The 26,450-nt window shown below is 41.5% G+C and overlaps 1 protein-coding gene across 25 annotated transcripts in view; it reads left to right on the forward strand.

The window, feature by feature from the left end:
* Window positions 1–17,244, forward strand: part of ABI3BP (ABI family member 3 binding protein) — a 463,829-nt gene extending 446,585 nt beyond the window's left edge. For all 25 annotated transcript variants that reach the window (XM_056556215.1, XM_056556227.1, XM_056556223.1 and 22 more), the window contains 4 exons: window positions 1,006–1,035; window positions 3,694–3,855; window positions 8,404–8,526; window positions 16,260–17,244. In XM_056556215.1, the coding sequence (XP_056412190.1) occupies window positions 1,006–1,035; window positions 3,694–3,855; window positions 8,404–8,526; window positions 16,260–16,375 (431 nt within the window). In that variant the 3' untranslated portion in view covers window positions 16,376–17,244. The remainder of the gene's footprint in view (window positions 1–1,005; window positions 1,036–3,693; window positions 3,856–8,403; window positions 8,527–16,259) is intronic.
* The last annotated feature ends 9,206 nt before the right edge of the window (window positions 17,245–26,450 follow it).

Below are 26,450 nucleotides of genomic sequence, written 5' to 3' on the forward strand. Positions count from 1 at the left end.
CACAGATGAGTGCTATCAGACAGAAGAGAGTACAGATGAGCACTATCAGACAGGAGAGAGCACAGAGGAGTGCTATCAGACAGGAGAGAGAACAGAGGAGTACTATCAGACAGGAGAGAGCACAGAGGAGACCTATCAGACAGGAGAGAGCACAGAGGAGTACTAGCAGACAGGAGAGAGCACAGAGGAGTACTAGCAGACAGGAGAGAGCACAGAGGAGTACTAGCAGACAGGAGAGAGCACAGAGGAGTGCTAGCCCACCCTCACTTACTGGACTTTGTCCATGCCTGTGCTTCAGCTTGGACAAAAGCCGTGATTTCATAAACCATGATTTCTATAAAAAGAAAATAAGATTTTCTTACGAAGCATTTTAGAAAGGTTAATGTTTTGCCTAGATGTAGAACATATAAAAAGTTTTTGTATTTGACAGAGCCCATTTAATGCTGAAGTATGCTTGCTGTCAAATGTGACAGAACTGCTAACAAAGGCTCTGAATTGAACCTGAGTTGAATATTGTGACCACATATGCTACGTTTTCAATAAGGAAAACTAAAATTCACGACATCTCTACAAACTACAGAGAGAACACACATAATGTAGACATAAATAACCTAAATGTATTTCATACAGAAGATGAAGTGACGCAAAACTTGTTCATTTAAAGAGTTCATGGTTCCAGTTTCTCATATTTCCAAATACAGCAGAAAAATCTGAAGTTCTAATTTGGAAATATTAGGCACCATGGGATTCATGGAGAGATTTGTGTTCCAGAGCAACATCTCCAGCTGACTACACATCTGGTCATAATCTCTGTGCTGAAAAATGTACTCCGATTATGTCCATGTGTGTATAGTCTTTCCCTTGTTTCAGAGGTTTTAAGGCTCATAGCAAAGTGCTAGGTCTAGTGTTCCTTCTTTCATCCAAAGACGTAGACAATAGTAAAATGGAATATCCTGCGTCAGTATACTGTACAGTAACTAACAAAGTATTTCTTCCTTTCTGCAGCTGACCCAAGAGTAAGTGAACCAGTTACAGGTAAGAATGGCAGAAACCTGATCATTATTATAGCATTTGTTTACTTTACGTACAAGTATATATAGCACAATATAATACTAGTAGAAACAACTACATTTACTTCCACAGAGCTTGTTATGGAGTGAAAAACATACTGATAGGCTATTGGATTTCTATGAATTAGGCCCTTGTGTGTATGTGTGTGTCTGATATATACATAGGAATGTTAGATTGTGTGCAGCATCGGGAATGTGGACTGATGTAAGTAATGACAATCTCGGAGCAACATCACATAATATGTTGGTGCTATATAAAAGGTTAGGAGTTCTTTCCATCAATTCAAAGAAAGTGAAAAACAAAAACAGAGAAAGCTTACAATATTCATAAAGAGGATGTCACCCTGTTGCCCAGCTGGAGCCAAAGAAGACTACTATAATATATCTATTGACCCTATACATTCCAAAAAGCAAGTTATTTAGAGAGCATTGGAATCCCTAGGCTGTGTGTGAGGGGTAAGGCACTGAAGTTTCAGCATTGCATGCATGGCATTGATGTCAGTGGCTGTCATCACTGCAGTACACGTAATGAATTGATCGGATACTTCAATCTAATCTCGAGAGATTAGATGCCGCCTCTCACATTCCTTCTGTGCAATAGGACCTCTACAGGCACATTATGGTCTCTCTATTTTTATTTACTCCCTTTGAATTAGCCTTGTTTATTTATAAAGGGTACCCAAGCTGCTTTTTATTATTTTATTTAGCTTGTAGACAGCTAAGGCTGGGTTCAAAACTGTAGTATATGTTCCATTGGAATGCTTTGCCTTTGGAGCAAGAAAAAAAATTATCTTTGCTAGCAAATACCTTGCATGCTGGACAGGAACATGGCCCAACAAAACTCATTGGCTGCAAAGAAGTCCATTGACTTTCAACATGGTGTCCGGCATTTTACCAGACAAAACAGCACAACATGCTGCACTACTTTGTCCAGTTATTTTGCCTCATGTGTTAGATTGCCAGCAGATATGTATCTAATACATATGGGTATCTATTATTCTATTATAGCAGTGCATTAAACCGCAGAGTCATTTTCTCCCCTTCCTACTTGGTTAATACAAAAATCTGACAAGAACACCCTATGCCACCAGTGTATTACGCAAATACATGAAACATAGAAATGCATTTAAATGTCAAGTTCACGACTATTTATACTAGTATTCTTTCTATTCAGCAACCGTATATCTAAATGTTCCCAAGATATTTCAAAGGGCAGCCATGAAGCGTAGAGAAAATAAATAAGATTTAAGAACATGACAGAACAAAGGGGGTACATTCCTGAATGACATCAATTATGTTATGAGATGTGGTCTGTAAAATGTACCACATATGTGTGGAAAAGAGTGACTTTATTAGTATAAGCATGTGTCTGTACACTCTATGCAATACATATTTTGGTCTTGGCCTCCTATAGACTTTATTTTATGCCAAATATATATTAATCATCTACAGTTGATGATATTGAGTTCATTAATTTATGGGTAAAATACAACAGTTAAATACATGTGCTGATTGATATGTGGGATGAAGCATGCAATTTTACAAAATATAACAATGCTTTAAAAGGGTACTCCGGTGGAATTTATTTTTTTAAATCAACTGGTGGCAAAAAGTTAAACAGATCTGTAAATTACTTCTATTAAAAACTCTTAGCCTTTCCAGTACTGACCAGCTGCTGTATGCTCCACAGTGCTCTCTGCTGACACCTTTGTCCATGTCAGGAACTGTGCAGAGGTGGAGAGGTTTGCTATGGGGTTTACTGCTCTGGACAGTTCCTGACATGGACTGAGGTGTCAGGCAGCAGACAGCACTGTGTTCAGACTGGAAAGAACTATACAACTTCCTCTAGAGCATACAGCAGTTTTTAAGTGCTGGAAAAATTAACATTTTTAAATAGAAGTCATTTACAAATGTTTTCCACTGGAGTACCACTTTAACTTACTCTGGAATTTTGTAAACCACATAAAAGTGTGAGGCTGCAGGCACCTCTATAGCTACACCGTTGCTTCCTGCTTGGTGGTGTAAACCAATGCGGACACCACCCCACCCCCCAACACTCCTGCAATGCTGGGCCATTCCGTTACGATGCAGGGGATGCTTAACAGGTTGATATATACTGTTGTCAGAAAGAATTTAGTATAACCTGTAACTCATTGATTGAAATGGGTGGTCCTAATCTGAGATTGACAGCTAACTCTTGTATACAGTAAATGCTTATACAGGGAATAATGTCAATCATTGTGTGAACCCACCCACTGGACTACAAAGCAGAGGACAATCATCTCAGCTCCTTATTTTATTCAATGTGAAGTCAGTTAAATAAACAGCACAGGAACAATAGGAAAGCAAACCAATCACAAACATGTAACAAAAAAAGAAATGGTAAAAAAAAAACTACATTTCTGTATTTCTGTTGAACATTGCAGATCTTTTATTTATTGCTTATCTTGACATTATTTTCATGTTAAATTATATTTTACATATTATAAAAGATGTGTATTTTAGTATCCTTCAGTCATATAATTCTTTTATAGAAAGTAATTCTTTTCTGTTAGTCATCTCATTTATAGTTAAACAGTGAATTCTATGCTGCCTTTTTACCGAGCCTCTGTTTTTTGTATAGGAGGAAAGGATGCTATATGGACAGAAATAAAATTTAAAGCAGATTCCTACTCAGAATGTAGAGGAAAACAATATGTCAAGAGAACCTGGTATAAGAAGTTTGTTGGCATTCAGCTCTGTAACTCTCTCAGATATAAGATTTACCTCAGCGATACCCTCTCAGGTAATCTTGTGTGTGAAATATTCTTTATAGTGCTGCACAAGGAAAGGTCACGGTTATCTTTTGGGAGAATCTCATCCGTCTATAATATAATTTAATAGGAAACTTGTAGGAGGAATCCAGCACTCACATGGGAAGATAAAATATTTCATTCTTTATTCTTTTATATTCAAAATTCTGTCCAGTAGACTACAAAACATTAGTTCTAAACCACCGTACACATATAACATTAATGTAGAATTGTTATGGAACTCCTTGGTCTGGTATACAGTAATCAGTTTAGTTTCAGTATACTGTATACTGTGGTCAGACAGAAAGTAAATTAAAAAAGAAAAGAACTTCCTGTGGATCATAACAGCAGCTGATAAATACTGAAAGGATTAAGATTTTTTAATAGAAGTCATTTACAAATCTGTGTAACTTTCTGGCACCAGGTGATTTAAACATTTTTTTTTTTTTTTTTAAGTGGAGAACCCCTTTAAATTCACATAAATGATTATTCACATGATCAAAGAGAATTTTATCACTAGTCGTTCAGTTCACCTATTTCCATTAAATGATTATTGTACATGTTTGCTTGTTTTTATTACTGGTATCTTCCTATGTGGAAGGGGAATTGTTCCACAGGTACCAATATTCTGCAACTGTAACCTCTACACCTTATATACCTTTGGAAATTCGCACAAATAGGTCACTGTGACTGTAGTTACATCACAGGACCAGTATAACGCACACAATAGGGGTAATAAACATAGTGTAGTCACAGCCAAGGAATAACAAACTCCTTGATGTGTCGGTACAAGAATAGTATAAAAAAATTGTCCAAAATTGTCTAAAAAGAAACTGCCCATAGGTGCCAATCAAAACACAGTTTCCATTTACATTCTGAACTTGAAAAATAAAAGCTAAGCTAAGATTGGTTGCTGCAGGCAACAAATAGAGCTCTTCTTTAAGGTCTGCCTTATTTATTTTACCACACAGATAATAATCAGTGATGCTTCTGCACAGGTATCCTAAAGTGAGTGAGGTCACAGCACGTTAGTATTGGTCAAAATAACAGAGCTGGAATTATAGTCATAGAATAGGGACGATGTGCATAATTTAATCAGAATAACTCACTATATAGGGAAAATGCAATGAATCACATAACAATCAAAACAAACATACACAGAGGCGGCTCTAGAATTTGTGAGGCTTTTGGCGAAACTAGAATATGAGGCCCTAATAACTGACGAGATGTGACGAGGTAGTGTGGATTGGCAGAACCTGGGTCAAGGGACAGTATTGTGTGGGTTCAGGTATCACTGGTGCCAAGTCACAGAGCCGGTCACTACAAAAAAAAAAAAAGCTCTAATGGACTTTGGCGGCTTCACATAAAATGCAGCAAAATCTCGGAATCAATAAAATCCACATAAATCTCCTATACTAATGAAAGATGACTGAGATGTCACCCTGGTGCCAAGGAGGTGTAACAGAAGAATTCACCACTGTGTGTCCGGCCTTCATGGTGCTGTGAGGTGCAGAATGGGAGCAGCTAAAACAGGACCTGAAGAGACCTCATAGTGACAGACAAGGGGCAACCCCAATGGCTCTACTGCCCTGTAGGTCCCTGACACTACCCTAAAGAACCTTCCCCTTCCCTGCAGCTCTTCACCTGCAAGCCCTATAAATATCCAGTCACCCACTTCTCAGAAACTCCCTGTCCTTCCCTCTGTATGGACTCCTCCTCTTGATCCTCCTTTAATAGATGCCTTTCCTGCACCCCCACATAGACTCTTCTGTCCCCCAATAGGAGTTCCTTCTCTTTTGTGCCCCCATATTATAGACACCCTCCTCCCCATATGTCCCCCTCTTATAGACCCCTCTATTCCTCCTGTTCCCCCCAAAGACCCATCTTCTCCTCCTGTCCCCTCCTAAATACCCATCCTTTCCTGTCCTGTATCCACTTATTTGGAGCCCTCTTCCTCTTCTCCTGTACCCCCTTATATAGAGCCCTCTTCCTCTTCTCCTGTACCCCCTTATATAGAGCCCTCTTCAATTGCAGGTCGCCCGAGACATCTTTTTATCTCGATCGGCCTGCACGGCAAGAGCTGCGGAGCTCTGACCACAGGAACAGGGATTCCTGAATGGCAATGCGTAAATTGTACGCATCGCCACTCATTTTGCTTTTTTAGGGGGGCAGGTTTGGCCGCCTAATGGTAGAGCTGCCTCTGAACATACATAAATAATGAACATTTTCAAGTCATAATTAACACAGCATCATAATACAAGAATAAGGCCACTTTCACATAACAGTATTTCAGTTAGTATTTTGCATAAGTATTTGTAAAACAAAACTAGGAGTAGATCCAAAGCACTGAAAAGCTTCTTTCCATTATAGTTTTTCTCTGAGCTAGTTCTACTCCTTGTTTTGGTTTGAAGTACCGCATGTTAATGTGTCATAATGCAGATTGAGGTCACAATCCAGAGTAATAAATGATGATGTCACATATAAAGTTAAGAGTTCAGTGACTTTACAGTAACAGAAGGGAAATAAACACAACATTACAATAGAAGTAAAATGCAGTTTCATTTTTTAACGCCCCAGTGGCAAGTCTCATTTATATAGGCAGATACTGGTATTATCAGTAATATATAAATTATATTATGTTATATTATATTATATGATTGCCTTATGCAACGTAATAGCAATCCCAGACAAGTACCGTATATACTCGAGTATAAGCCGACCCGAGTTTAAGCCAAGACCCCTAATTTCAACCCAAAATCCCAGGAAAAGTTATTGACTCGAGTATAAGCCTAGGGTGGGAAATACCTCATCCCCCCCTGTCATCATCCAGACCCGTCATTAACATCCTCATCATCATCCCCTTGTCATCATCCCACACATCCCCCCTTCATCATCCCCTTATCATCCCACACATCCCCCCTTCATCATCCCCTTGTCATCATCCCACACATCCCCCCTTCATCATCCCCTTATCATCCCGCACATCCCCCCTTCATCATCCCCTTATCATACCGCACATCCCCCCTTCATCATCCCCTTATCATCCCACACATCCCCCCTTCATCATCCCCTTGTAATCATCCCACACCCCCCCCCCTTCATCATCCCCACACCCCCCCCCCCTTCATCATCCTCTTCTCATCATTCGCCCTCAGTGGTCTTCAACCTGCGGACCTCCAGAGGTTTCAAAACTACAACTCCCAGCAAGCCCGGGCAGCCATCGGCTGTCCAGGCTTGCTGGGAGTTGTAGTTTTGAAACCTCCGGAGGTCCGCAGGTTGAAGACCACTGCGGCCTTCAACATCATCCAGCCCCCTCTCACCCCCTTTAGTTCTGAGTACTCACCTCCGCTCGGCGCTGGTCCGGTCCTGCAGGGCTGTCCGGTGAGGAGGTGGTCCGGTGAGGAGGTGGTCCGGGCTGCTATCTTCACCGGGGGGCGCCTCTTCTCCGCGCTTCCGGCCCGGAATAGAGGCGTTGCCTTGACAATGACGCAGAAGTACGTTGGCAATGAACGCACCTCTGCGTCGTTGTCACGGCAACGTGACTATTCTGAGGCCGGGCCCGAAGCGCTTAGAAGAGGCGCCCCCGGTGAAGATAGCAGCCCGGAACCACTATCCCACCGGACCACCTCTTCTCCGGACAGCCCTGCAGGACCGGACCAGCGCCGAGCGGAGGTGAGTACTCAGAACTAAAGGGGGTGAGAGGGGGCTGGATGATGTTGAAGGCCGCAGTGGTCTTCAACCTGCGGACCTCCGGAGGTTTCAAAACTACAACTCCCAGCAAGCCCGGACAGCCGATGGCTGCCCGGGCTTGCTGGGAGTTGTAGTTTTGAAACCTCTGGAGGTCCGCAGGTTGAAGACCACTGCGGGTGGGGGAGTTCACTCGAGTATAAGCCGAGGGGGGTGTTTTCAGCACGAAAAATCGTGCTGAAAAACTCGGCTTATACTCGAGTATATACGGTATGTATGTTATTGTCTTAATTACTTATCTGTTAGATAATAATGTCACATTCATGTTTATATTCCACAATGTCATTGATTATTTAGTTTAGATTTGGTGGGAGAATGTAAAAACCGTCTGGTGCCGTATCCCAGCTGCACCCCTTTCACTTCAATGAGCTGGATTGAGTCAACTAGTGACTCCAGTCAGCTCAATTTTGGACCGTATCAGTTATTGTTGCAGGACTAAAACTGTTTTCAGTCCACCAACAAAAATTCATAAGGTCCAAAAAAATGAGCTGACCAGAGTCACAGACTAATAACTATTTTTGCCTGAAAGGACAGTGCCCTCTCTCTCTAGTGATTTAAAGATAAGGTTGGTATTTAAACACTTTCTGATATACTATTAGCATATATTAAAAGATGTCATTGGTGGGGGCCCACAAACTGTATTTCTTCACAGATTGTCACTGATGACATTGTTTGATGCTTTATGTACAGCACTTCTGTAAATGGAAAACCACATCAAATATATTCTTAGCCTGTTACGTTTGGAACAGCAGAAAAAGGAAATTATTTCACATTTTGTGATATTTGTTTTTCAGGCACATTTTATAACATAGGTGATCAGTCAGGATTTGGGGAAGATCACTGCCAGTTTGTAGACTCATTCCTTGAAGGGAGGACAGGACAGCAGCTACAGCCCAATGAGCTTGAACCAAAGAAAGGTAAGGCACAATCATTTCTAACATTTTACTCCTTTTTGTCCTACAATATGTTCATCAGAATGTGAAATTAGGCCCTAGGTGTATCATACAGTCATGGCCGTAAATGTTGGCACCCCTGACATTTTTCAAGAAAATGAAGTATTTCTCACAGAAAAGGATTGCAGTAACACACGTTTTGCTATACACATGTTTATTCCCTTTGTGTGTATTGGAACTAAACCAATAAAAGGAGGAAAAAAGCAAATTGGACATAATGTCACACCAAACTCCAAATATGGGCTGAACAAAATTATTGTCACCTTTAACTTAATATTTGGTTGCACACCCATTGAAAAATATAACTGAAATCAGTCACTTCCTATAACCATCAATAAGCTTCTTACACCCCTCAACCGGAATGGTGGACCACTCTTCCTTTGCAAACTGCTTCAGGTCTCTCTTAGGCTGGGTTCACACCACGTTTTCTTAAATACGGTTCCTGTCTATGGTTGGGAGGAGGGGGCGTGGCTTAATTGCGGCGCCCGCACTCAGCCGTATTCGGGAACCGTATGTAATGCAAGTCTATGAGCCGACCGGAGTTAACCGCAGCCTCCGGTCGGCTTCGTTTTCGGCCGTACGTGGTCGACCACGTTTTTGCCTGCGGTTGGGAAACCGCATACGGCCGAAAACGAAGCCGACCGGAGGCTGCGGTTCACTCCGGTCGGCTCATAGACTTGCATTAAATACGGTTCCCGAATACGGTTGAGTGCGGGCGCCGCGATTAAGCCCCGCCCCCCCTCCTCCCAACCGTATACGGGAACCGTATTTAAGAAAACGTGGTGTGAACCCAGCCTAATTGAAAGGGCACCTTGTCCCAACAGCTCTCCACAGGTGTTCAATGGGATTTAGATCTGGACTCATTGCTGACCACTTCAGAACTCTTCAGCGCTTTGTTTCCATCCATTTCTGGGTGCTTTTTTGATGTATATTTTGGGTCATTGTCCTGCTGGAAGACCCAAGATCTCAGACGCAAACCCAGTTTTCTGACACTGGGTCTCCTGCCATAGCGTTTCATTTCATTTAAATGTTCACAGATAGTTCACACTGATACTGATGTTCCCTGAGCCTGCAGGACAGCTTGAATATCTTTGGAACTTGTTTGAGGCTGCTTATTCACCATCCGGACTATCCTGCGTTGACATCAATTTTTCTCTTCCGTCCACGCCCAGGGAGAATAGCTACAGTGGAATGGGTTGCGAACTTCTTGATAATGTTGCGCACTGTGGACAAAGGCAAATGTAGATCTTTGGAGATGGACTTGTAACCTTAAGATTGTTGATATTTCTCCACAATTTTTGTTCTCAGGTCCTCAGACAGTTCTCTTCTCCTCTTTCTATTGTCCATGCTTAGTGTGGAACACACAGACACACAATGCAAAGACTAAGTGAACTTCTCTCCTTTTTATCTGCTTTCATCTGATTTTTATATTGGCCACACCTGTTACTTGCCCCAGGTGAGTTTAAAGGAGCATCACAGGCTTGAAACAATCTTATTTTTCGACAATTTTGAAAGGGTGCCAATAATTTTGTCCAGCCCATTTTTGGAATTTGGTGTGACATTATGTCCAATTTGCTTTTTTCCTCCCTTTTTTTGGTTTAGTTCCAAACATACAAAGGGAATAAACATGTGTATAGCAAAACATGTGTTACTGCAATCCTTTTCTGTGAGAAATAATTCATTTTCTAGAAACATTTCAGGGGTGCCACCATTTACGGCCATGACTGTATATAAGAGGTTTACTGTATTGTATACATTTTATTGAAATTTTTTTTTTCATCTAAAGATATATGGCCACTTGGACATAAGGATTTTTTTTTTTATCTCTGCCTTGCACTAAGAAATTAAATGGTTAACATTTCTATATTTCTGGATACATATAGGGGGAAATTTATCAAAACCTGTCTAGAGGAAAAGTTGCTGAGTTGCCAAGTATCCAATCAGATTGTTTCTTTCATATTTTAGAGGCCTTTCCAAAAATGAAAGAAGCGATCTGATTGGTTATTAAGGGCAACTCAGCAACTTTTCCTCTGGACAGGTTTTGATAAATCTCCCCCCATTAAAAAACTGCAACAAACTAATTCCAAAGTATGTACATAACAAAACATTACTTTGACATGCAAAACACTTGTGTTCATCTGATGTCTCCAGCTATCACTGTAAGGGGTATGATTATACAGTACAGGTAGTGGGTTCCCCACATTACACCAGAAGGGGCACAGGGATGTAGTCATCATTTCCATGTGGTTTCTACACTGCTCAAAAAAATAAAGGAAACACTAAGATAACACATCCTAGATCTGATTTAATGAAATAATCCTATGAAATACTTTTGTATTTACATAGTTGAATGTGCTGACAACAAAATCACATAAATGTGCTCTGGACAAGTAGGGAGACACCTAGTGTGAGCTTTTTTAAACACAAATTAAAAAAATGAAGTTTTCTTTGTTTTAACAAATTAAATTAGAAAGATTTTTTTATTTACTATAAGGAGTGCAATAGCAAAAAATTTTTTAATGACAGTGTCCATTTAAGTGTCAAAGATGCAGGGCTGAGCTGTTTATGTACCACAGCATAACCAGTCTCCTGGCTTCCTCTCTCCTCCTGCTCCACATGATTGACATACAGTGCTCAGCTCACAGTTCCAAGCTCTGTTTACAGACCGCATGCCTGCTTGCTAATAGTGGCGCAATGTGACAGGCCCTGCTGTGGGTTAAAGTTCAGTACATTATCATGAGTTTGCACGGTGTATGCACATGATCTATATGCAGGGCTCAGCGCTGTGAGTCACGCCTGTATCTCAATTATGGTAGAACAGGGAGTGAGAAAGAGCCAGAAGACGAGTGATAGTGAGCACTTCAGCAGCTAAGTCCCGCCTCTTTGTCAATTAAAACCAGGATAAATTAAAACCTGATTTCATTACTTATGAAGAGGCCATCAGTCAAGGTATGATTTATTTGATTGTTCCATTATCTTTCAGTCCACGTCTCATAACATGCAGATCGGCTGACAAATTCCCATGAACTCATGTTAATGGAAAATGAAAAAGAAACAATCAATAACCTGCACTTTTCCTAAAGAAACACAATCACATTAGGTACCACAATACTTGAATACAACAACCTACAAGTGTTACCCAAAAAATTCATGAAGACCATGAAAACAAAATATATATATATATATATATATATATATATATATATATATATATATTATTAACATGTATTTATAGAGAAGACATGAACAATTTCCCAACATCCCATAAAAAACATTAACCCCAAGAACAATTGCACAGGTGTATCCGTATAAGGTAATGACATAAGATGAACTGTTAAGCACAGCAGTACGACTCCTCGTATACAATATTCCACCTCAAGTGTTTGGCTATACCACAACTAATCATTGTTCATAACTACCATTGTTCATAACTACCTGGAGTAGACATAGTGTGCGACATCAGAGGGATCACCTGTGCTGGCTCGCCTCGACAGACGCCATTTCGTAGCTGGGGTTACTTCGTCAAGAGGTCCATCAGGTAGTTATGAACAATTTGTTGTGGTATAGCCAAACACATGAGGTGGAATATTGTATACTAGGAGTAGTACTGCTGTGCTTAACAGTTCATCTTACGTCACTTTCTTATACAGACACCAGTGCAATTGTTCTTAAGGTTTATGTTTTTTATGGGTTGTTGGGGACTTGTCCATGTCTTCTCTATAAATACGTGTTAATAAAATATTTATATTTTATATTCATGGGGGAGATTTATCAAAGGATTTATCCTGTTTTTTCATGTCTAAAAATGTCGCACAGAAAGTCACAGTCTAAATACTTGCAACTTTTTTGCGACTTTTGCTGTAGAGGATTGTTAGAACATGATGCATTCTAGTCTATTTTAGACGGAAAAATCCATTGGTGCTGAATTTATCAATAGCGATCTTTCAGCGAAAAGTCGCATCAGCCGAGAGTACGCTGAAATGTCCGACCATACTGGAGCAGGTATAAATACAGTCTAAAGCATAGATCCCAAAGTCTGCGCACAGAATTTATCAAGAGTCGTGCACCTTTTGATAAATTAGGCGCACAATAGACCGGCCTAACCCTCTGTAGTTTGGTCTATATTGATGCAGGAAATAGACAACTTTGATAAATCCCCCCCATGGTCTTTATGAATTTTTTGGGTACAACTTGAAGGTTGTTGGAAAATTAAAAAGAGCATGGATTATAGTAATTATCTGTAGTTGTACACTGAAAAAAAAGTATGTTATTCCAACTATTATGTCATTCACATTAATAATAATATAGTAAGCTGTACTTAGTAAAATATATGGTGTCATTTAATCAAACAACAATATAATGAAAGACATAAAGCAAAGAGATCCGTGTATGAAAATGGTTTAGCCGGGAGGGCAGGCTTGGTTTCATTTCCAGGAAAAATGTCATGTAATAAGGTGGTTAATTAGAAGCATACTACACAGATCCATAGGAATATCAGACTAGTGAAATATGTAGCTTATTGTTGTCAGCACATGGTAAAAATGTTATATTTTCCAGTTATGAGCAATTCTTTACAGTGCAGATCAATTTTCCACAATGCTTTAATGCACATGGACATTCAATCATAGAATCATGGTATTCTGCAGTAAAACAGGGATTCCTTCAATTCTCTCTTGGTTTACAACAAAATGATTACGGGAAAAAAACAGCTCACCACAACTAGGTACTTGTTCATCACATACACTTGGTTCTGCGGTGCACAGACACATAAAACCACATCATGGATGGTGATGCAAGAAGAAATCATAGGGAGCATCAAAAGGGGGAATGATGCACACGATAAGGATTATTAAAGGAGTACTATGGCACTTTTTTTTTATTAACCCTCCGTGCCCAGTCTGCAAAATGAAACAAAACAAACTTTTAACTTACCTGCCTACGTTCCCTCGTTGCTCCGATGTCGGTGTCCCGTTCTCTGGTCCCTATCATCTTCTGCTTCCTGCGGGTCGGTGAGTCATGCTGCTCTCAGCGTATCACCAGCCACAGCGGGACATTGCTGCGGCCAGTGATACGCTGAGAGCAGCGTGTGGTTAATAAAAAAAGGGGCCACAGTACTACTTTAAGGAAATAATTCTACTGTACAAATTACTAGTCAGGACACACATGGAATACTGTGTATAATACTGGGCATCAGTGTACAGGAAAGATATAGTGGAGCTGGAGAGGGTTCAGGCAACCAGAGTAATACATGGGACAGGTGAACTACAGTAGCCAGAAATATTATTTAAACTAGGGTTATTTAGTTTAGAAAGAATACCTAGTTTAGAGGGAGTGACCTGATGATAACTATGTATAAATGTATCAAGGGTAAAGACAAAGAACTCTTCAATGATCAATGTATACCCAAGACTGTAACTACACTGCTCAAAAAAATTAAGGGAAGACTAAGAAAACGCATCCTAGATCTGAATGAACTAATCGTATGAAATACTTTCGTCTTTACATAGTTGAATGTGCTGACAACAAAATCACACACAAATTATCAAAGGAAATCAAATTTATCAACCCATGGAGGTCTAGATATGGAATCACACTCAAAATCTAAATGGAAAACCACACTACAGGCTGATCCAACTTTGATGTAATGTCCTTAAAACAAGTCAAAATGAGGCTCAGTATTGTGTGTGGCCTCCACGTGCCCGTATGACCTCCCTACAATGCCTGGGCATGCTCCTGATGAGGTGGCAGATGGTCTCCTGAGGGATGTCCTCCCAGACCTGGACTAAAGCATCATAAAGCAAACTCCTGGACAGTCTGTGGTGCAACGTGGCATCGGTGGATGGAGCGAGACATGATATCCCAGATGTGCTCAATCGGATTCAGGTCTGGGGAATGGGCGGGCCAGTCCATAGCATCAAAGCCTTCCTCTTGCAGGAACTGCTGACACACTCCAGTCACATGAGGTCTAGCATTGTCTTGCATTAGGAGGAACCCAGGGCCAACCGCACCAGCATATGGTCTCACAAGGGGTCTGAGGATCTCATCTCGGTATCTAATGGCAGTCAGGCTACCTCTGGCAAGCACATAGAGTCTGTGTGGCCGCCCAAAGTAATGCCACCCCACATCATTACTGACCTACCGCCAAACCGGTCATGTTGGAGGCATCCGAACGTTCTCCACAGCGTCTCCAGACTCTGCCCTGTCTGTCACATGTGCTCAGTGTGAACCTGCTTTCATCTGTGAAGAGCACAGGGCACCAGTGGCAAATTTGCCAATCTTGGTGTTCTCTGGCAAATGTCAGACATCCTGCACGGTGTTGGGCTGTAAGCACAATCCCCACCTGTTGACATCTGGCCCTCATACCACCCTCATGGAGTCTGTTTCTGTCCGTTTGAGTGGACACATGCACATTTGTGGCCTGCTGGAGGTCATTTTGCAGGGCTCTGCTCCTCCTTGCACAAAGGCAGAGGTAGTGGTCCTGCTGCTGGGTTGTTGCCCTCCTACGGCCTCCTCCACATCTCCTGATGTAATGGCATATCTCCTGGTAGCGCCTCCATGCTCTGGACACTTCACTGACAGACACAGCAAACCTTCTTGCCACAGCTCACATTGATGTGCCATCCTGGATGAGCTGCACTACCTGAGCCACTTGTATGGGTTGTAGACTCCATCTCATGTTACCACCAGAGTGAAAGCACCACCAGCATTCAAAAGTGACCAAAACATCAGCCAGGAAGCATAGGAATTGAGAAGTGGTCTGTGGTCACCACCTGCAGAACCACTTCTTTACAGGGCGTGTCTTGCTAATTGCCTATCATTTCCACTTGTTGTCTGTTCCATTTACACAACAGCATGTGAAATTGATTGTCAATCAGTGTTGCTTCCTGAGTGGACATAGTAATTTCACAGAAGTGTCATTGACTTGGAGTTACATTGTGTCGATTAAGTGTTCCCATTACTTTTTTGAGCAGTGTATAATACTGGGGCATCTAGTAAAGATTCTTTACTGTAAGAGCAGTGAGACTATGGAACTCTTTGTCAGAGGAAGTGGCCATGGTGAATTTTAGTAAAATGCATTTCAGTGTAAAAATATTACAGATTATAGTTCCTAGAGGAGGATCAGTGATCAAAAAATGTATTCTGCATAGAGGTTCTTTCCTTTCCTCTAATTCAACCCGGCTGGGTAATAGTTTGTAAGGTTAAAAAACAAATTTATCCAGTTAAGCCTATGTTAGCGTGCATGAACACTAATTTGTAGTCAGGATCAAAAGCCGGATACGGTCAGAAAATTAGCCAACCTGAGTAGCTAACTCCGTCCATCTGATCAAAATGAATAGGGTAGGGCATGGAGCTGAAAGGGATCCAGCACTAGACACTTTTGAAATTCCCCTGCCGGATCCGGCTGCTAGATGCACAAAATGTGGTGTGCATGCACCCTTACAATTTTTTATTTATTTTTTTTACTTTTTTTAAGCTAACGCAAAACTGAATCTTTGTAATATGTGAAAGAAAGCCTAGCTCTGCCTCTGGCTATACTTCTCAACTGGTTAACCAGAGTGCTGGTTCTGAGTGAAAATTGAGTTTTGAGTTCAAGCCATGAGTTATTAATGGGTAAAAAATTTACATTTTAACCTACATGTAATATAATTACCTTCCCTTTTGAATTTACATTGTGTTATAATATCCCCTCTGCACAGGATTTTACAGAGCTGTCCGCCAGCAGCCAGTTGACTTTGGGGATATTGGAGGCAGCTCACACATCAGCTATGTCCACTGGTATGAATGTGGAAAATCAATACCTGGAAAGTGGTAAGAATGGTGATACCACAATGACTTCATGGACTTGCCTGCAACATCAACCCCATCCGTCCTATAGACAACATGCTAGCTTCAATCTACTCTCATTACCTACTCGGTTCTACTAATGTAAGATATGTATTAAATAGTTCTACATGTTTCAAAGTTAACAGACTGCTTCCATATTTATCAATATACATATAAGAATATTGTTTTCATAGGAAAAAAAACTTCGGGAAGCTGGCTCCCTGTTTCTGGTATTTTAAGAAAAGCAGTGTCTATGTTATTTATCAAAATGTTGTAAGAAATATTTTGAAGCAGATTTTTATCCAACTACATTGTTTAACGAGCACGGTTAAATGTTTCTCTCCATCGTACCTTTCATCTAGTGTCATCAACGCTATTTTTTTTATTTATTTCATCAAGTGTCTGTCATTTCAGTCTATACAACCTTCTTATCATATAACGGTAAAAGGATTTTCTGTTTATTATCGTTGTTTTAAGACCTTGTATTAGGAGTGATTAAAAGAACACCTAGAAATCACATAGTAGCATGCATCTCCAGTGATCCTCTAGAAATCCCCATCTCTGACCCCAATCCTAGATCTCCTCCCAGGATCTGTTACAGCGTTGTGACATTAGATGGATAGATGGAAGACACAAAAAAGGCAGGTACTTATATATGTTTAGACTCTGGTGCAAGATTACATTTTACTTTTGTGACTGCAGATATTTTAAAGTTAACATAAGCATGTGATAAATAGATGTGTAATTAACTTTTTACAGAATGTACAGTATATCCAGTATAGCTTTATTCCAAATGCAATCTGGTTTTGTATCTGAAGAGAGCAGTATATGAACCCTACAATAAAGATATTGAACTTTTTTTTTAAACACTGCTGTTGTATTTTGTGTTACTCCCAAATAGGAAAAAATCTCAAAAGTTACCAACAGAAATAGGATAATTTGAAGTACAAATCACCAAATCCCAAGTATCTGCAATCGATTTGTTTTGTCTACAAGAATAAGTTCCACTTTTCCAAGTTGGATAGCAGGATTCATTTATGTAAACACAACAAATTGAGCTCCAGTGCTTGAGAATCATACTTTACTCATCTCTAGTTACCACAAAACACCGATCCAAGTTTGGGCGAATATGATAGTTGTATTGGATGTATAGAAAACCCTTTTATAGTAGTTAATGTTTTCATACAAGCTTTGCAGACAATTGTGTAAATACAAGGTCGTCATTTAAAAAGGAAAAAAAAAAGTGTTAGTGTGTGGCAAATGAAAGAATTTAATGAAACCTTGAGGTTTGGCGCCATACTCGAGGTCCTCTCTCTGACTCTCTTCTTGTGTAAAGTGGTCCCTCAATTTCCAGTGGCTTAAGGTTACAATATTTCCAACATACAATGACATTTTCCGGCCCTCATCTCTCAGAATTCCAGTCAATAGATGTAGAGGACCATCATGGTTATTTTACTGATAAAACATATGTGAATCAGAGAATTACATTTGGTTCAAGTAGATCTGTTTAGCTGTAATACTGAAGCACCTGCGTTACAGTATAAAATAACCTGTACTATACTGCCATCTACCTGTGCTATATATAAAGTTCAGCTATCTACATGTGCTGTATCATTCTACTAATACTAAGTGTATTATAATTCTACCCTGACATACTGTACTGCATCTAGATGTACTAGAACAAAGGCAAGGTTATGTTGTCTCACGTAACAATATGTAACGAACAGTGGTTGTTGAGCACTTTATCACAATACTACTCATAAGAAGCCAATTTCCATCTCTTTGATTTCCGTATTGAGGGGAGTTCTTTTTGTTTCTGGTATTAGATAGTGCTGTAGACAAAATCAGTTGCTGTTGGCCAAGTGTTTATGTAGTCTGAAGAAGAGTAAAACCCACATACACATTAGACAAAAATTCCAGCCAAAATGGTCATGTTTAAACTTTGTTTCCCCTTAGAATACATTTACACATACAGTCATGGCCGTAAATGTTGGCACCCCTGACATTTTTCAAGAAAATGAAGTATTTCTCATAGAAAAGGATTGCAGTAACACGTTTTGCTATACACATGTTTATTCCCTTTGTGTGCATTGGTACTAAACCAAAAAAGGGAGGGAAAAAAAGCAAATTAGATATAATTGGAAAAAATTATTGATACCCTTTCAAAATTGTGGAAAAATAAGATTGTTTCAAGCATGTGATGCTCCTTTAAACTCACCTGGGGCAAGTAACAGGTGTGGGCAATATAAAAATCACACCTGAAAGCAGATAAAAGGAGAGAAGTCCACTTAGTCTTTGCATTGTGTGTCTGTGTGCAACACTAAGCATGGACAACAGAAAGAGCAGAAAAGAACTGTGTGAGGACTTGAGAACCAAAATTGTGGGAAAATATCAACAATCTCAAGGTTACAAGGCCATCTCCAGAGATCTAGATTTGCCTTTGTCCACATTGTGTAACATTTTTAAGAAGTTTGCAACCCATGGCACTGTAGCTTATCTCCCTGTGTGTGAACGGAAGAGAAAAAGTGATGAAAGGTGTCAACGCAGGATAGTCCGGATGGCCAAAGATATTCAAGCTGTCCAGTAGGCTCAGGGACTACACAAAAAAAGAGAAAGAAATACGCAATATAATGCACACCCACGGTAACTGTAATCCAAAAAATATATCTTTATTACATATAAATATTACAAAAAGCAGACAATACAGTTAAAACCAATTTAACCTCTTCAGGACATAGGGCGTATGGATACGCCCTGCATGCCGAGTCCTTAAGGACCGAGGGCGTATCCATACGCCCGTGGGAATTCCGGCCCCCACCGCTAGCCGGTTGGGGACTGGAGCCGGATGCCTGCTGAAATCGTTCAGCAGGCATCCCGGCATATCGCCCAGGGGGGTCATTATGTCCCCCCATGTCGGCGATCGCCGCAGATCGCTGGACAATTCAGTCCAGCGATCTGCGGCGATTCCGGGTCAATCGGGTCTCCAGTGACCCGGTGACCCGGAATTACTGGCTGTTCGGGGCCGTCTCTGACGGCCCCGAACAGCCAGAGCCTGCAGGGGTGAGGTGGCACTGGTGCCACCTCACGATCGCCCTGATTCGTCGGCCGGATTACCGGCCGACCAATCAGGGCGCCTGCTGCGGGTGTCACTCCAGCACCCGCTCCGCCCCTCTTCCGGAGGACGTGAGCGGGTGCGGGACGTGCACCCCGGGTGCTGGGGACCCCGATCCCCGGCGCCCCTGTTGGGATCGGGGCCCCAGGAGCAGCTGCGGCGGCGGAGACGACGAGGGACTGACCTGTGCGGCGAGGATCGTTGGAGGTGAGTGACAGCCTCCTGCTGTTGCTTAGCAACAGATCCCAGCATGCAAAAAGGGCATGCTGGGAGCTGTAGTTATGCAACAGCAGGAGGCAGACCACCACAACTCCCAGCATTCCCTTATGGGCATGCTGGGACTTATTGTTTTGCAACAGCTGGAGGCACATTCTTTCTATGGAAAAGTGTACCTTCAGCTGTTGTATAACTACAACTCCCAGCTTGCACAAACAGCTAAAGTGCATGCTGGGAGTTGTAGTGGTGCATCTGCTGGTTGCATAACTACAACTTCCAGCATGCCCGTTGGCTGTCGGTGACTGCTGAGAGTTGTAGTTTTGCAACAGCTGAAGGCACACTGGTTGTGAAACTCAGAGTTTTTTTTTACCTAACTCAGTGTTTCACGACCGGTGTGCCTCCAGCTGTTGCAAACTACAACTCTCAGCAGTCACCGTACACCATGCACCGTACATGCTGGGAGTTGTAGTTTTGTAACAGCTGGAGGCACACTGGTTGTGAAACACTGAGTTAGGTCACAAACTCAGTGATACATAACCAGTGTGCCTACAGCTGTTGCAAAACTGCAACTCTCAGCAGTCACCGACAGCCAACGGGCATGCTGGGAGTTGTAGTTATGCAACAGCTGGATGTCCCCCCCAATGTGAACGTACAGGGTACACTCACATGGGTGGAGGATTACAGTAAGTATCTGGCTGCAAATTTGAGCTGCCGCAAACTTTCTGCTGCAGCTCAAATTGCCAGCGAGAAACTACTGTGAACCCCCCGCCCGTGCGACTGTACCCTAAAAACACTACACTACACTAACAAAAAATAAAATAAAAAGTAAAAAACACTACATATACACATACCCCTACACAGCCCCCCTCCCCTCCCCAATAAAAATGAAAAACGTCTGGTACGCCACTGTTTCCAGAACGGAGCCTCCAGCTGTTGCAAAACAACTCCCAGTATTGTCGGACAGCCGTTGACTGTCCAGGCATGCTGGGAGTTTTGCAACAGCTGGAGGCACCCTGTTTGGGAATCACTGGCGTAGAATACCCCTATGTCCACCCCTATGCAATCCCTAATTTAGGCCTCAAATGCGCATGGCGCTCTCACTTTGGAGCCCTGTCGTATTTCAAGGCAACAGTTTAGGGCCACATATGGGGTATCGCCGTACTCGGGAGAAATTGTGTTACAAATTTTGGGGGGTATTTTCTGCTTTTACCCTTTTTAAAAATGTAAAATTTTTGGGAAAACAAGCATTTTAGGTAAAAAAAATGTTTTTTTTTTTACATATGCAAAAGTCGTGAAACACCTGTGGGGTATAAAGGTTCACTTAACCCCTTGTTACGTTCCCCGAGGGGTCTAGTTTCCAAAATGGTATGCCATGTGGGGGGTTTTTTGCTGTCCTGGCACCATAGGGGCTTCCTAAATGCGGCATGCCCCCAGAGAAAAATTTGCGTTCAAAAAGCCAAATGTGACTCCTTCTCTTCCGAGACCTGTAGTGCGCCAGCAGAGCACTTTTCACCCCCATATGGGGTGTTTTCTGAATCGGGAGAAATTGGGCTTCAAATTTTTAGGGGTATTTTCTGCTATTACCCTTTTTAAAAATAAAAACTTTTTGGGAAAACAAGCATTTTAGGTAAAAAATTATTTTTTTTTTTTACATTTGCAAAAGTCGTGAAACACCTGTGGGGTATTAAGGTTCACTTTATCCCATGTTACATTCCCCGAGGGGTCTAGTTTCCAAAATGGTATGCCATGTGGGTTTTTTTTGCTGTTCTGGCACCATAAGGGCTTCCTAAAGGTAACATGCCCCCCAAAAACCATTTCAGAAAAACGTACTCTCCAAAATCCCCTTGTCGCTCCTTCCCTTCTGAGCCCTCTACTGCGCCCGCCGAACACTTTACATAGACATATGAGGTATGTGCTTACTCGAGAGAAATTGGGCTACAAATACAAGTAAAAATTTTGTCCTTTTACCCCTTGTAAAAATTCAAAAATTGGGTCTGCAAGAACATGTGAGTGTAAAAAATGAAGATTGTGAATTTTCTCCTTCACTTTGCTTCTATTCCTGTGAAACACCTAAAGGGTTAAAACGCTGACTGAATGTCATTTTGAATACTTTTGGGGGTGTAGTTTTTATAATGGGGTAATTTATGGGGTATTTCTAATATGAAGACCCTTCAAATCCACTTCAAACCTGAACTGGTCCCTGAAAAATACTGAGTTTGAAAATTTTGTGAAAAATCGGAAAATTGCTGCTGACCGTTGAAGCCCTCTGGTGCCTTCCAAAAGTAAAAACACATCAATTTTATGATGCAAACATAAAGTAGACATATTGTATATGTGAACCAAAAAAAAATGTATTCGTAATATCCATTTTCCTTACAAGCAGAGAGCTTCAAAGTTAGAAAAATGCAAAATTTTCAAATTTTTCATCAAATTTACGGATTTTTCACCAAGAAATGATGCAAGTATCGACAAAAATTTACCACTATGTTAAAGTAGAATATGTCACGAAAAAACAATCTCGGAATCAGAATGATAACTAAAAGCATTCCAGAGTTATTAATGTTTAAAGTGACAGTGGTCAGATGTGCAAAAAACGCTCCGGTCCTTAAGGCCAAAATGGGCTCCGTCCTGAAGGGGTTAAAAAGGCCCAATTGGCCACTGCACAAATGAGGGGGGGGGGGGGGGGAACCCCCTAACAAAAAGAAGGGGAGAAACCCCACCCAGGGCACCTGCCTCCACAAATAAACAGGTTATCAACCTATTATACAACAAGAATGTTAAATCAATACAGTCCTGTCCCCACAACACTGATAATATATATACAACCTGAGTATCCTTAATATATAGCACAGGGGACTGGTAGTGGAGGACAATAGATGGAGGAGTAGTACGGCAGGTGCCCCCCTAGAGACCCCACGCGTTCCGTTGCCCGTCAGCAACTTTCTCAGGGGTGTTGTGGAAGTTGCTGACGGGCAACGGAATGCGTGGGGTCTCTAGGGGGGCACCTGCCGTACTACTCCTCCATCTATTGTCCTCCACTACCAGTCCCCTGTGCTATATATTAAGGATACTCAGGTTGTATATATATTATCAGTGTTGTGGGGACAGGACTGTATTGATTTAACATTCTTGTTGTATGATAGGTTGATAACCTGTTTATTTGTGGAGGCAGGTGCCCTGGGTGGGGTTTCTCCCCTTTTTGTTAGGGGGTTCCTTTTTTAATTGGTTATAACTGTATTGTCTGCTTTTTGTAATATTTATATGTAATAAAGATATATTTTTTGGATTACAGTTACCGTGGGTGTGCATTATATTGCGTATTTCTTTCTCTTTTTTTGTGTAGTTATTGTTGTTTGGTACGCTTAATAGCACCCCTTTGTATATGATGCTGAGCCAGCCTGTTTTTTATATACAGTAGGCTCAGGGAGCATCAGTGTCAGTGCAAACTGTTGACATTTAAATGAAATGCTATGGCAGGAAGCCCAGGAGGACCCCACTGCTGACACAAAAAAACAAGACTGCATTTTGTCAAAATGAACTGAACTAAGGCAAAATATTCTGGGAAAACGTCTTGTGGACAGATGAGTCCAAGATAGAGCTTTTTGGTAAAGCACATCATTCTACTGTTTACCGAAAACAGAATGAGACCCACAAAGAAAAGAACACAGTACCTACAGTGAAATATGGTGGAGGTACAATAATGTTTTGGGGTTGTTTTGCTGCCTCTGGCACTGGATGCCTTGAATGTGTGCAAGGCATCATGAAATCTGAGGATTACCAATGGATTTTGGGTCGCACTATACAGCCCAATGTCAGAAAGCTGAGTTTGCGTCCAAGATCTTGGGTGTTCAAGCAGGACAAGGACCCCAAACATATGTCAAAACACACCCAGAAATGGATGGCAAAGCGCTGGAGAGTTCTGAAGTGGCCAGCAATGAGTCCAGATCTAAATCCCATCCCACTTATGGAAAGATCTTAAAATTGCTGTTGGGAAGACGCACCCTTCCAATAAGAGAGACCTGGAGCAGTTTGCAGAGGAAGAGTGGTCCAACATTCCGGCTGAGAGGTGTAACAAGCTTATTGATGGTTATAGGAAGTGACTGATTTCAGTTATTTTTTCCAAAGGGTATGCAACCAAATATTAAGTTAGGGGTGCAAATTATTTTGTCCAGACCCTTTTTGAAGTTTGGTGTGACATTATGCCCAATTAGCTTTTTTTCCCCTCCCTTTTTTGGTTTAGTTCCAATACACACAAAGGGAATAAAAATGTGTATAGGAAAACATGTGTTACTGCAATCCTTTTCTGTGAGAAATACTTCAGGGGTGCCAACATTTACGGCCATGACTGTACATAATCCGCTGCAGAATTTGTTACTACCCACTGACTTGAAAAATCTGAAGCAAGTTATGTACGTGTGAACATACAACTTAAGGGCTTACATCCACGTTATTTGTAAGAAAAGGGTCAATACAGTCTCTTATCCAGATGAAAATAGGCAAAAGAGATTTTGTGTGTGTAAAGATTAAGTGTAAATGCACACATGCTTTCTTTCCTCCCTGACCCGAGCCTCTAATTTTCATGTACCTCTTGGAATAAATACACATCTTCTACGGCATGAAACCGGGTGAGTGCATTTTTTGTACCCTCTTTGAATGTCTCACACACATTAGATTTATCGCAGAAATATGTGACTGTTCCATTTGCTTAAATGGGATTTACAGTAATCCAAGAACATGCTGCAGAAACAAGCCCAATAAAATGATTTTTCAGTTGTAGAAACTCTTCTCACTGTAGTATTCAGAAAGCAACACTTGTTTGTAGTCAGGGCAGAATAAAAGGTTTACTTCAAGTTATTGGCACAGATTTATCAAAGAATGTCTACGGTAGAGCTATTTTCCCACGTTTATTTGGGTGGTGGGTTTGACTAGCGTGCATCTTATTTATCAAGAAGGTGCAGCAGGATGATGAATTTTGCGCAGCTCTTCTTTGGATGGGAAAAGCTCTACCACATACACTTTTTCTAGACGCTTGTGCGGGAGGGAAGTAGACACTTTCCCGGGACCTGATTTGGCAGGTTAGGTGTTTTTACTTACTTTCACAGAGCAGCCTGGACATTTATACCATTTTAGACGCTACAATCAAATTAGATTGCGGTGTCTAAGGGGTTAAAGCCGGGCATCACTGTGATCAGTAATGTCTGGCATTAGAGATGGGTCCTGGTGGCAGATAGCTATGATCAGGTGCTGAGCGCGTGTCATAGAAGGGGAGTGGGAGGCTGTCACCCACAAGAGGTTAAAGGTTGCGGAAGGTAGAACTGATTCTCACGCCTACTGGTAGGTGGTGTAGTTTTGCGCCTAAAAAAAAGGACCATTGCGCACAAAATAGCGACTTGACAAAAGTCGCAAATGATAAATACATGACCACTACATGGTCAAAAAGAAAAAAGTTCCACGGGTAGGCAAAAAGAGTGAAACGGTCTATATCAAAAGGCGCATAAAAGACTCTATGCTGCTTGCGCCTGAACTGCGCCAAAACAGACAAAAAGAATGCGCTAAAAGCAATGATAAATCTCCCCCATTGTACGTAAAGGGGAGCTTCAGGTAAAGGCCCTTTTTTTCTGGGCAGATTTACAGATTAATACGTTTTCAGGAATGCTTGTAAGGAAGAAACATTTGTCTGCCACATACTGTAGAAAATACAAAAAAATTGCTATTACTTGGCTGTTTTATGGTTTAACCCCATCCCTCTGAGATGTATGGGTAGCCAGCCAGGAGCCAGCCATCGGTCACAGCCAGGATCCCGCCACAGCTGAAGGGACAGATTGCTCTGGTCTCAACAGTGTTTCAATCAAACTTTTAAACTTTTTAATTATTTTAACAGGTCATTGTAACATGGGACCCTTATTTGATGGCATCTTCACAGGTCTTGCATCCATTGAACTTATGAGTTTATGGACAGTTTCTGCTTGAATTTGTTTGCAAGATGTCAGAATAGCTTCCCAGAGCCGCTGTTTGGATGTAAACTGCCTCCCCCCCTCATAGATATTTTGCTTGAGGATGCTACAAAGGTTCTCAATAGGATTGAGGTCAGGGGAGGATGGAGGCTACGCCATGACTTAACCCCATAGCAGCCATTGATGCAGAGGTATTCTTTGCAGCATGAGATGGTGCATTGTTATGCATGAAGATGGTTTTATTACGGAAAGCATAGTTCTTTCTTCTATACCCGAGAAGTGGTCACTCAAACTCCACATACTTTCCAGAGGTCATCTTTACACCTTCAGGGACCGACCAGCTCTCTTCCCATGATTCCGTCCCAAAACATGACTCCACCACTGCCTTGCTGACATCACAGCCTTTTTGGAACAGGGTGGCCGTCCACCAACCATCCACGGCACTCCTCAGTGAACAGGACTGTTTGAAAATTAGTCTTTATTTTTCTGCCCAATGCAGTTGTTTCTGCTTGTGAGCATTGGTTAGTGGTGGCCGAATAGAAGGTTTATGCACAGTTGCAAGACTCTGGAGGACTCCACACCTTGATGTCCATGGGACTCTGGAGGCACCAGCAGCTGCAAATATCTGTTTGCTATGTAATGGTATTTTAGCAGCTGCTCTCTTGATCCGATACATGGATCTGGCTGAAATCTTTCTCAATATGCCTTTATCTGCACAAACCAGTCTGCGCTCTGAATCAGCCACAAATCTCTTAATAGTGCGATGATCACGCTTACATTAT

The sequence above is a fragment of the Hyla sarda genome, chromosome 2 (assembly GCF_029499605.1).
Source record: "Hyla sarda isolate aHylSar1 chromosome 2, aHylSar1.hap1, whole genome shotgun sequence".
Lineage (NCBI taxonomy): Eukaryota > Metazoa > Chordata > Amphibia > Anura > Hylidae > Hyla > Hyla sarda.